The sequence below is a fragment of the Carlito syrichta genome, unplaced genomic scaffold, assembly GCF_000164805.1.
Source record: "Carlito syrichta isolate Samal-C Ts95f unplaced genomic scaffold, Tarsius_syrichta-2.0.1 Scaffold308235, whole genome shotgun sequence".
NCBI lineage: Eukaryota > Metazoa > Chordata > Mammalia > Primates > Tarsiidae > Carlito > Carlito syrichta.
Genome location: NW_007252331.1, coordinates 1811036 through 1823753, shown reverse-complemented (window position 1 = coordinate 1823753; position 12718 = coordinate 1811036). Strand labels below are relative to the sequence as shown.

The following is a 12718-nucleotide window of genomic DNA, read 5'->3' as shown; positions in this document are numbered from 1 at the left end:
ATTAAAGAAAAGTAATCTGACTGGGCTCGGTGGCTCAGCCTGTAATCCCAGCACTCTGAGAGGCCGAGGCAAGTGGATTGCCTGAGCCCACAGGTTCGAGACCAGCCTGGGCAACTTGGCAAAACCTTGTCTCTACAATAAATAAATTTGCTGGGCATGGTAGTGCGCGTCTGTAGTTCCAGCTACTTATAAGGCTAAGGCGGAAGGATCGCCGGAGCCCAGCAGGTTGACGCTGGGGTGGCGGTGAGTGTGCCGCTGCACTCTAGCCTAGGCGACAGAGTGAGATTCCAACTCAAAAAAAAGAAAAGAAAAAGAATTCTTCTGATTCTTAGGGTAGTTTCTGATAATCCTCATTTAAAAAATTTCTATATTTTGTAATTATATAGGCTATTTGAAATGTGTTAAAGTAAGGGAAAGTAAATAGAGCATTTTAGGAATAGGATTATCAAATTAAATTGAAGAAATATAGCGCTGTCTTAATTAACATGTGAGAGTTTGTTAATGGGGCCCTTAAGTTGTTTACTTATATATAAAGCACAATAGTTCTGCTTGGTAGCTTACTAATAGCCAGTCTTGTCTTTATTGGTGTGTGTTGACAGAATGTGACTGAAACTATGGTTAGGACTCTTTAACACCTGAGGAAAGAAAACTTCATTTTGTATTTTCTTTTTCTTTTTTTTTTGAGGCGGAGTCTTCACTCCATCGCCCAGACTGGAGTGTAGTGGCACACTCACAGTCACCCTAGTCGACCTGCTGGGCTCCAGTGATCCTTCCACCTCAGCCTTCAAAGTAGCTGGAACTACAGGCGCATACTACCGTGCCCAGCTAATTTTTCTTTTTTATTCATTGTAGAGATGAGGTTTCGCCAAGTTGTTCGGGCTGGTCTCGAACCTGTGGGCTCAGGCAATCCGCTCTCCTTGGCCTCCCAAAGTGCTGGGATTACAGGCTGAGCCACCAAGGCCGGCCTGTATTTTCTGACAATGGAATTGTCTCAGAGTTCTTTGCTAATTTATTGCTCTTTAGATAAGTAAGAGTAATTATGACTATTTTATGAAAGATTGAACTGAGGTGGTGAACAAGTGGTTCAGCAGGTAGATCAGTAATTTTATGTTCTAGGGTGGTACGTCTTAGTTAAGATGCTAATTTAATTTATATGTTGTGCGATTTTAGGAAAGGTGCTCAAACATATAAAGGTATTGTTGTCCTTTTACTTCTTTGTTTACAGCCTGCTGATATCACTCTAACATGAGTGACATAAAGGTGCATGTTTACCCCTTTATTTGCAGCATATTTTATAGTGGTGTTTTGCTGTATTGTCTTTACACAATAGATAAGTGCAGCAATTTGATACCTTTATACAATGTATACTGGACAGGAATAATTACATGGCAAAACATATCCTCTTTGGTGGGGCAAAGGTAGATGGAAGCTTGTGCATCATATTTAAACTTAAATTTTGGAGCTGAAATTAATGACAGTAACAGGCCTGACACATTTCATATATTTGGGGGTTACCGGATATATTTTAGAATAATTAATTTGAGTTTTTAAATGCCGGTTCTTTCCTTAATTAGATTTTTCGTGAAGCTCGAAGAACAGTACCTAGTATTGTTTACATGCCTCACATTGGTGATTGGTGGGAAGCTGTCAGTGAAACTGTGAGAGCAACTTTTTTGACATTGCTACAAGATATACCATCATTTTCACCTATATTTTTATTGTCTACCTCTGAAACCATGTACAGTGAACTGCCTGAAGAGGTAAGGACTCATTAAATATTTATCTGGTCTTATTATATTTTTCTAAAATAATTGATCTTGTAAATTGGACAGCTTTTAATTACTATAAAGTCAGTACCATCAGGGTTCATATCCTTGCTGTAACCGCTTATTAGCCATGTGATACAGTCAAGTTATTTAATGTTTTAAGTTTCAGTTTACTTTTTGGTGATATAATAGTGATATCTTTCTCAGTGTTCTTGTGAAGACTGATAATTCTTGCTTAGAACAGAACCTGACATATATTTATGTAAGTTAAGCATCCCTAATCTAAAAATCCACTATCAGAAATGCTTCAAAATTTGAAACTTTTTTGATTACTGACATAAAGCCACACATTGAAAATTTCATACCTGGCTTCATGTGATGGGTTTCAGTGAAAACACAGTCAAAACTTTGTTTCCTGTACAAAATTATTAAAACTATTGTATAAAATTACCTTCAGGTTATGTATATAAGGTGTTTATGAAGTATCAATGGATTTCATGTTTAGACTTGAGTCTCATCCCCAAGATATCTCATTATGCATATGCATATATTCCAAATTTTGAAAAAATTGAAATCTGAAACACATCTGGTCCCAAGTATTTTGTATAAGGGATACTCAACTTATAGTACTTTATAAGAAAATTTTCACTATGTCATCATCAATTCCATTATAATTATCCTTCTTGACTGGGCGCAGTGCAGTGGCTTATACCTGTAATACCAGCACTTGGAGGCAGAGGCAAGAGGATTGCCTGAGCCTAAGGTTTTGAGACCAGCCTGGGCTGCTTGGCAAGACCTCATCTTTACAATAAATAAAAAGGATTAGCTGGATGTGGTTTCATGTACCTGTGGTTCCAGCTACTTGGAAGGCTGAGGTGGAAGGATCACCTGAGCCCACTACATAGAGGTGCAGTAGTTGTGAGCATGTCACTGCACCCTGGCCTCAGTGGCAGAGTGAGACGTCAACTCAAAAAAATAAAAATTATCCTTATTCTTATCATTCATTGAGGTCATTTGGTGGGATTAGCTCTTTTATTGGTAGCATCATGTTAAGTTGAATAAATATTTTAAAGCTGAAATTTAGGTTTTAGAGGTAAAATCACAGTTGATTCAGAAAAAAAATTAGTAAATCAACTTATTTGAATGAAATTGATCTCTTAAAAATTGTTTTTAATACCCTTAGCTTACTAGGTCTTGAAATAGTTTCCTTTAGAAATGCTTAGATGTAGTTTGCCCAGGAGACACAGTAGGAATGATGTTCATATAAAAGATTTACATGTTCTAAATGCTATAGTGTAAATCCTGATTATGTGGAATTTTATGATTAAAGTATTTACTGAGTTCTTTTATGTTTCAACTTTTGTTATCTTGCTAAAATGGATTTGTACAATTTACTGCTTTTGTAAGGAAAGTATTAAATGTCAAGCAATTCATTTTCTATTATTCAGTATCTACTGGAATATGAAGACCATTAATCAAAATGTTTATTGTAGAGGGCAATCAAGTTTAGTAGAGTGCTCTGTGTAGTAAGAGTCAGGAAAACCAAGGTACTGATTTACTAGTGTTTTGAATCTAGGATAAATATTTGAATCTAGAATAGCCTCTATTTCTATTTCCTCATCTATAAAAAGTAGATAATAACAGACAGGTTTGTTGGTATACGACAGTATATGTGAATTTAATTTGGAAACCACAGAGCTATAAAATGTGTGGTATTTTGTTAGTATTACAAAATAGCAGTGCAATTGAAGTTGATTTGGAAGAATGCACTGAACCTGAATATAACTAAGAGCCACTTTTACAAGTTAGATCCTCTCAATCACCTACTTTTATCATAATTTTATAAACAGAAAGAAGAAAGATAAAATTTTGAATAATGAAGGATTTTAGTTGAGAAATGTAATTCTCTGAAATTTCCTACCTATATTATTTTTAAAATTTGTAAATGTCTTATGAGCTTATCTTCTTCTTTTTCTTTTTGTTTTTTGGAGTTGGAGTCTCACTCTGTCACCCAGGCTGGAGTGCAATGGCATGATCATAGCTCACTGCAGCCTTGACCTCCTGGGCTCAGGTGATCCTTCTGCCTCAGCCTCTCAAGCAGCTGGGGTTACAGGCGATTACCATCACTCCCGGCAATTTTAAAAATATTTTGTAGAGACAGGGTCTTGCTTTGTTGCCTAGTCTGGTCTCAAACTCTTAGGCTTAAGTGATTCTCCCGTTTTGGCTGAGATTACAGGTGTGAGCCACCATACCTGGCCTAGCCTATCTTCTTGATACAACAGTTTTTATTTTGCCTATTGCTGTTGTCCGTATGCATGTGTAATTTTACTGTTGGTTTAGTATTTTACACTAACATTACATCATATACATTTTTAATGTTGTTATGTTGTTGTCATAATTTTGAGTGGATTCAAAAAGCCTAATAACTAGTAAACTTTTTCTTTATTTGTTTACCGGTACCCATAATTAATATCTAAAATATTAGAAATATACTAGTATTGAGTTCTAAAATTTCAGATCATTCCCCCTCCCCTTTTCTTCTATATTCTTAGTCTTTATTAGTCAAGTACTTACTAAAGCTCTTATGGACATTCATATTTGTGGGGTGAAGATTATGGGAATTTTCTGATACTTGATTATATAATACGTTTTATACTAATTGTTCATAGGAAATTCTCCTCTGCCCTCAAGCCTTACATTTTATCTGCTTTGCCATGAGGATGCTTGCTTTCTTTAGCTCATAGACTGAGATAGTAATCTGTAATACTTAGCATATCTTGGTGAATATTTGGTGAATGAATGAGTAGCACTGCAAGTTATTAGGCCAAGTAACTGTAGGTTAGCAAGCTGCTAGCTCTATGGAAGAAATGAAGTAAATAGTGAGTAGGACAAAACTAAATGATTTTCTTTTTCTTTCTTTTTTTTATTTTAAAGATGTGGTATATTATTCAGGGTTAGGTATACAGTTCAGGGTTATGTATACAAATGCAGGTATTCTTGTTGATGAGGTGTGCCCCTCCCTCTCCTAGCAGTTTCCTTCAGCTACCAATCCCACCCACTCCCCATAGTTTCCCACTACTGCCATTCCCTTTCTTACAGTATTATTATAATTGTTCAAGGTCCACTTATGAGTGAGAACATATGGTACTCTGTTCTTTGTTTCTGTGATGGATCATCTTTTCTTCCTTCCTTCCTTCATTTTTTTTTTTTTTTTTTTGAGTCAGAGTCTCACTCTGTTACCCAGGCTGGAGTGAAGTAGCTCACTCACAGCTGCAGCAGCCTCAACCTGTTGGGCTTGGGCGATCCTTCTACCTTAGCCTTCCAAGTAGCTGAAACCACAGGCATGCACCACTATACCCAGCTAATTTTTTTTTTTAATTTTATGGTAGAGATGAGGTCTCACCAAGTTGTCTGGGCTAGTCTTGAACCCCTGGGCTCAGGGAATCCTCTTGCCTCTGCCTCCCAAAGTACTGGGATTGCAGGTGTGAGCCACTGTGCCCAGCCCCAAGTGATTTTCAAAGAAAGAAATGACCTGGTGCTACAGTGTATTTAAGAACATATAATGGATAAGTTAAAAATAACAGTAAGATACAGGATTTTAGCCTATCACATAGCATATATAAATAAAACAGCTGACTAGGCATGGTGTTACGTGCCTGAAGTGCCAGCTACTTGAGAGACTGAGGCAGGAGGATTGCTTGAGGCCAGGAGTTCAAGTCCAGGATGGGCCACATAGTGAGACCCAGTCTCTTAGAAACAAACTGGCTAGAAGTAGGGGCTCACACCAGTAATTCCAGCACTTTGGGAGGCCAAAGTAGGAGTATTGCTTGAGTCCAGGAGTTTGAAACAAGCCTAGGCAACACAATGGAATAAAATAGAAATAATAATGTAGAAAATACTTAATGTCGTGAAACGATGTTTAAGCATGTTGTTTAAAAAATGTGGGTAATATCTCAGACCTAGAAATGACAATAAAGAAATTCATATCGAAACATAGAAACACCACGAATAGCCAAAACAATCCTTAGGAAAAGAAACAAAGCAGAAGGTATCACACTTCCTGACTTCAAACTTTACTATAATGGTCCAGTAATCAAAACAGCCTGGTATTGGTACAAGAACAGGCATATAGAACAGTGGAACAGGATAGAGATTCCGGAAGCAAGGCCTCAATTTTGCAACCAACTCATCTTTGACAAAGCCTCCAACAACAACCACTGGGGAGAGGAAAACCTATTCAGTGAATGGTGCTGGGAAAACTGGCTGATCACATGCAGAAGATTGAAACAAGACCCCTACCTATCACCATACACAAAAATGGACTCTAAATGGATCAAAGACCTGAACACAAAACCTCAAACTATAATAATCTTAGAAAATGCGGGAGACACCTTTATGGAAATTGGAACTGGCAACCAATTCCTGATCAAAACCCTAAGTGCCCATACCTTAAGAAATAAGATAGACAAGTGGGACCTCATCAAACTGATGAGCTTCTGCAAAACAAAAGAAACCATTAAGAGAGCAGGGAGACAGACCACAGAATGGGAAAAAAATATATTTACCAATTGTATGTCAGACAAAGGCCTAACATCTAGGATCTACAAGGAATTCAAACACATCAAAAAGAAAAAAAGCAAACAACCCCATTAAAAAGTGGGCAAAAGACATGAATAGACACTTCTCAAAAGAAGATATGTGGGCAGCCGGCAGACATATGAAAAAGTGCTCAGTCTCACTCATCATCAGAGAAATACAAATCAAAACCACATTGAGATACCATCTAACCCCATTAAGAATGGCCATCATTAATAAAACAAACAACAACAGATGCTGGCAAGGATGCGGAGAAAAAGGAACTCTTCTCCACTGCTGGTGGGAATGCAAACTAGTGCAGCCTCTTTGGAAGATAGTGTGGTGATTTCTGAAGGAACTAGAAATTGACCTTCCATATGACCCAGCAATCCCTCTATTGGGAATATACCCAGAGGAATTCAAATCATTCTACAAAAAAGATACCTGCATGTGCATGATTGTTATAGCTCTGTTTACAATAGCAAAAGCACGGAACCAACCATGCTGCCCATTGAAGCTGGAATGGATAAAAAAATGTGGTACACATATACAATGGAATATTATGCAGCCATAAAGAAGGATAAATATATGGACTTCGCAGCAACTTTAGAGTCTCTCATACTCAGTGATCTATCACCAAAACAAAGAACAGAGTACCATATGTTCTCACTCATAAGCAGACCTTGAACAATTATCATGATACTATAAGAAAGGGATTGGCAGTTGTGGGAAACTGCCAGGGCAGAGGGGGTTCCCTCAACAAGGGTACCTGCATAACGAACATTTGTATACATAACCCTGAATTGTATCCCACGTCTTTAAAAGAAAAAGGAATGTGGGTAATAAATCAGTTTGTATGGTATTATTCTGGTTTCTAAATAAATAACTAGAAGCGTATACACAGAAATGTTAATACTAATTATCTCTGGGTGTTAAGGTTATAGTAGGTTTTAGTTTTTATTGTCTTATGTTCTAAATATTTTGTAATGCTACTATTCTTAATTTTAAAAAATTTTCAGAGATGAAAGGAAAAGTTTTTTTACTTACTCTATTTTTAAAGATAGAAGAAAACCGAGCCGGGTGTGGTGGCTCATGCCTGTAATCCCAACACTTTGGGAGGTGGAGGTGAGAGGATTGCCTGAGTTCAGTTGTTCAAGACCAGCCTGGGCAACTTGGTGAGATCTCGTCTCTACAATAATAAAAAAATTAGCTGGGTGTGGCGGCACATGCCTGTTCCAGCTACTGGGAAGGCTGAGGAGGAAGGATCGCCCAAGCCCTGCAGGTCGAGGCTGCTGTGGCCATGAGCGTGCCACTGCACTCTAGCCTGGGCGACAAGGTGAGACTCTGACTCAAAAAAAAAAAAAAAGTAAAGAAAACCCCAACAAGAATTAGTTTTTATGGGACCTGTGTTTTATTACTGGGACAAAATGGCAGTCTCATCTTTTAGAGCCCTTTTTGTTTTGTAAATGGTTCTTTGTATATCTCTCTCTCCTACAGTCCAACAGTACCCAAAATAAGTTTATGCTCAGAGGGTGCAATTAGGATACTGGTAAAGACATCAGAACTTGTGTTCATTTTTATTTTTCATATTATCTTAAATATTTTGGGTGTGTTTTGTAATAGAAATAATATACTAGCAGAATAATATGTTTAAATACATATGCATATAATGATGAGTATTTTTAAATTTTTTACTGATGAGGTGCTTGATTTAAAAAATGGGAAATCATTACTTAAGACCAGTGCTATTATCTAAGTGTGGAATAAAATAAAATAAAAATATTAATAATATTAATAATGTAGAAATTATCAAATATATTAATGTAGAAAATACTGCAGGGCCCCCAAGACTTCTTTCAGGGGATTGCCAGTTTCTTCCCTTTTCTAACTACATATCTGCTTGAGTCTGGGTTTTTTTCTTATACTTCGATCAAACCAACATATTGCAACAGATTGACTGCAGAAGCAGAAATGAGAATCCAGTTGTCTTCCATTAAGCCAGACATTAAAGAGATTAGAAAAAAATGTAAATCATGCCACTTTCTCACTAAATTTTACTTTACATTTGTGTTTTCCATATTTTATATTTTGAAAAATATATTTTTCAAGGGAATATACTTTTTAATATTATGCAATGAGTTTATTTTTAAAAATATTCTCAGTTTTAATTTTTGTTTTTTTGGAGATGGAGAGTCTTGCCATTTTGCCGTGGCTGGGCTTGAACTTGCAATCATCCTGCCTCAGCCTCCCAAGTAGCTGAGACTACAGGTGTGTGCCATTGTGCCCTCAGTTTTAATTTTTAATAGATAAATATTAACATATATAAGCCACATAAACAAAAGCTCTTTTGGTCCTCAGTAATTTTTAAGAGTTTAAACAGGACATGAATTCAAAACATTTGCAAACTTCTGGCCTAGATTATAAGCTCTTTTTGGGGAGGAGACTTTCCTACCGGTCATCACTTCCCCATTTCCTAGCACCATGCAGACACATTGGAATTACTTGTAAAAGTTTGCTGCATGAAGAAAGGAACTATCAACTGAATCACCACATAGGATTTTAGAACCCCTGCCAGCCTCATTCCCTTTTTGTAGACTTCTAGTATAAGTAAGTTTACTTTTGTAGACCCTTTTTTAGTTTATTTGGGGAATTTTAATTGAGATATATGGGAATTGCAAGTTATTTCTGTTCAGGAGAATTAGGAAAAAAAAGTTAATTGAAGGTTGAGCCCCCCAAAAAAGTCTTTAAAGGCAGGAAGCAGATAGGAGTAGAGATATTTGCAGGAAGAAAAGCAAACCTTAGCCAGAATTGCACTTCTGTTTCTGGAGATAGTCATAGTATTTACTTTGTTATTAAATTATTATGGACAGGTTCAAAATGATATAATTCAGTGTATCGCAAATGAATTTTAAAGAAATACTTCCTCAGCTATGCTGTAAGATTACAGATAACATTTTGTTATCTCAGGATTTTCATGTCATTTTGTATCCCTGGATTTATGTTAGGGCCTGGGAGATGCAAATCAGTGACTTCAAGTAGAAAAATTAAGCAAGAAAGAGCATTGAAAACTCAGAGAAATGATTGAAGATATAAGGGGGCTATTTTAATATTAATTTTTGGTAGTAAAATAATTACATGATTCTTAAAACTTAAGGGAAAGGGGATCCTTGCAATTTCTTTTTTCAAAGCAAAGGATAGTAAGTGAACATTAATTGTTACTTTTCAAGGTAATATGTAAAATATTAATTTTTATTTTATGTATTGGATTGCTTTCATATTTTATTTTGAGGAAGGAAAATTTTACATATGAAAGTTTTCTTAGGTTGATTTCTGACCTCATATTTCACACCTTTTCTCTTTGATATCTTAAGTGTTTTTTGTTTGTTTGTTTTTTGAGTCAGGACTCTGTCACTCAGGCTGGAATGTAATGGCATGATCACAGCTTACCACAGCCTTAAATTCTTGGGCTCAAGCAGTCCTTCTACCTCAGTCTCCTGAGTATCTGAGACTATAAGAGTGTGCCACCATGTCTGGCAAGTTAAAAAAATTTTTTTTTGTAGAGACAAAGTCTTGCTATGTTGCCTAGGCTGGTCTCGAACTCCTGGGCAATACTTCTGCCTCAGCCTCCCAAAGTGCTGGGATTGTAGGTGTGAGCCACCATGCCTGGCCAAGTTCTTAAACCATTAATTTTCCCCACTATAAAAGTTGCAAGAGTCCTACCTTCAAAACTGAGACTGACAATTCTATTTAACATGTTAATAAATGAGGTAAAACAGAAACTAATGAATTGCTGCCATTTATGCAACTATGTGCCAGATACTTTATTAAGCCAATTATATGCATTATCTAAATTAAGTTTAAGGCACTATTACTTTTCTTTAAGTTTAAAATTTAAAACTTTTGTGTCTCAAGGGCACTATCAAGCAGAGTAAAAGGCAACCACAGAGTGGGAAAAAATGATAAGAGATTGATATTCAGAGTCTGTAAAGAACACTTATAATTTACAACAGCTAAACAAACAATCTGATTAAGAAATGGGCAAAGGACGTGAATAGACATTTCTTCAAAGAAGATATACAAATGGACAGTAAGCATATAGAACGATATTCAGCATCACTAATCGTTAGGGAAAAAAATTCACAGTTAATATGGCAGAGCCCAAGGATTAGAACACAGGTTTGTCTGATTCCAAAGGTTATATACATATAATGTCTTAGAATTTTGTATATGGTATAAGGTAAGGATCCCACAAGAAAAACACAATAAGGTACCACTCCATACACATTAGAGTGGCTGTTATTTTAAAAACAAAACAAAACAAAATAACAGATAATAACAAATGTTAGTGAGGATGTGGAAAAACAGGATCTTTTGGATGTTGTTAGAGGGAAGGTAAAATTGTGTAGCCCCTGTGGAAAGCAGTACGGCATTAAAAAAAAAATAAAACATATGATTGCCATATGTGCCAACAATTCAACTTCTGGGTATATATCCACAATAATTAAAAGCAGAGACTTGAACAGGTATTTATACACCCATGTTCATAGCAGCATTATTTACCGTACCTAAAGGTGAAAACAACTTTAGTGTCCTTTGATGGATGAATAGATAAAGAAAAGGGCGGCATGTACATTCACTGGAACATTAACCTGAAAAAGGATGGAAATTTTTATGCAACATGGATGAACTTTGAGGATATTATACTATAAGTGAAGTAAGCCAGTCACAAAAGGACAGATAATGTATGATTCCTTTTATATGAGGTTTGCAAGAGTATATATAAATGGTTAATAAGCACCTGAAAAAATGCCCAATATCATTAGTCATTGAGGAATTAGATACCACTACAACATGTGGACATGTTGTGGGACATATGAGTGGGAGTGAGGATTGACTGCAAATGGCATAAGGCAACTTTTTGGGGTATTGGAAATGTCCTGAAACAGGGTTGTAATGGTTGTGCCATTGTAAAAATTTACTGAAAATTATTGAACTGTTTTTTAAAAAAGGTTAATGAGAAATATTGGAAGGTGTGCCTAAGTGTATCCAAGAAAGTTAAAGTATCACCTAGAAAGCATCAGCTTGAGAAATGCATTAAGGAAGAATTCAGGAAAGAGTGAATAGTATATAAGATGACCAGTGTGCACCAGAGTGAAAGAGAACATGATTTTATCAGGGAATTATAAAAGCCTTGCTTTTGGTAAAGCATGAAGCTTGAGGCTAGGACTGTCAGATGATAAGGTTAGGTATGAACTTAAAATTATCAGAAGTAAGAATACTTAAAACTAAATGTTTTGTCATCTTTCAACAAAACCATAATACTTCTAGGGTATTAAGTTCTATTTATTTTTGAAGATCCAGTAAAATGTAAGTAAGCTATCTCTTCCATATCTTATGTAGTGCCTCTTCACCCCTGCCTCCTTCAGTGTCTCTGCTCTGTGTTTTGCTACCTGTTTTACTTCTCCCAGCATAATATCCTAATGCTTTCTTCTGAGACATTAAGATCTTTTGACAGCAGGGAAAAACATATTTTCTTCAATTTTATAACAGCAGTGTCTGGCATGATGTTTGACAGTGTATGCTCAGTTGTAAATTTGCTTCCAGAACTTTCAGAAAAGAAGGGCCAGCAAAACACAGACTATGAAGGTAGTCTATAAAATAAACACTGAAAGGACACAAGGTAGAGTTTCATAAGCTCTTAAATGATTTGACTTTGGATTGAGATAAATAATTCCCCATCCAATGTTTAAATTCAAGTGTTTACCTTTCATTGTTTGTTTCTTTTTTGTCTTAGAATTTCAAAGCTGGAAAAGGCCTTTAGAGTTTGTATAGGCTAGTCATGTTTATTTACTCATTTTATGACCTTGAGTCAGTTACTTAAGCCTTTCTAAGCCCACATTTCTTCATCTATAAAATGACATGCCTCATTGTTATAAAGATTGAATGACATAGTATTTATTAAATTCTTAAGTGTTCAACTCATAGAATTAATCCAATAAGTGGCTAAAAATGACAAATTAAATGAATCTGAAGTTTATCACAAATGTATGGCTAAATTTGGGCTAGAGTCTAGAATTCGATGTCTTCAGTCTTAATTCAGTATTGTCATACTATCATGGTTGGTACTTCTATCCATACTACTGACCTTCTCCCTTTATTATTTGCACTTTCCAATTTGATGTGGGTTGAGTAACAAACTCACAAGCTTTACTCACTCAGTACGTGCTTGTTAAGCATTGCTATGCACCAGGCACTGTGGTAGGTATAAGAAAACAGATGAATAAGAAATGGTTTCTGTTCTCAGGGAGTTTGGTGTCTAGAAGGTAGACTTTCTAGGAAAACATGTAAATTAAAGTGTTAAATGCCATGGTAGACAA

At 36.0% G+C, this 12718-nt stretch overlaps 1 protein-coding gene across 1 annotated transcript in view; it reads left to right on the top strand.

Annotated features, from left to right (window-relative positions):
• LOC103267753 (ATPase family AAA domain-containing protein 2B) overlaps nucleotides 1-12718 on the top strand; it is a 94072-nt gene that overhangs the window by 39072 nt on the left and 42282 nt on the right. The window contains exon 6 of the mRNA XM_008065333.1: nucleotides 1575-1760. Coding sequence (XP_008063524.1) covers nucleotides 1575-1760 — 186 coding nt within the window. The remainder of the gene's footprint in view (nucleotides 1-1574; nucleotides 1761-12718) is intronic.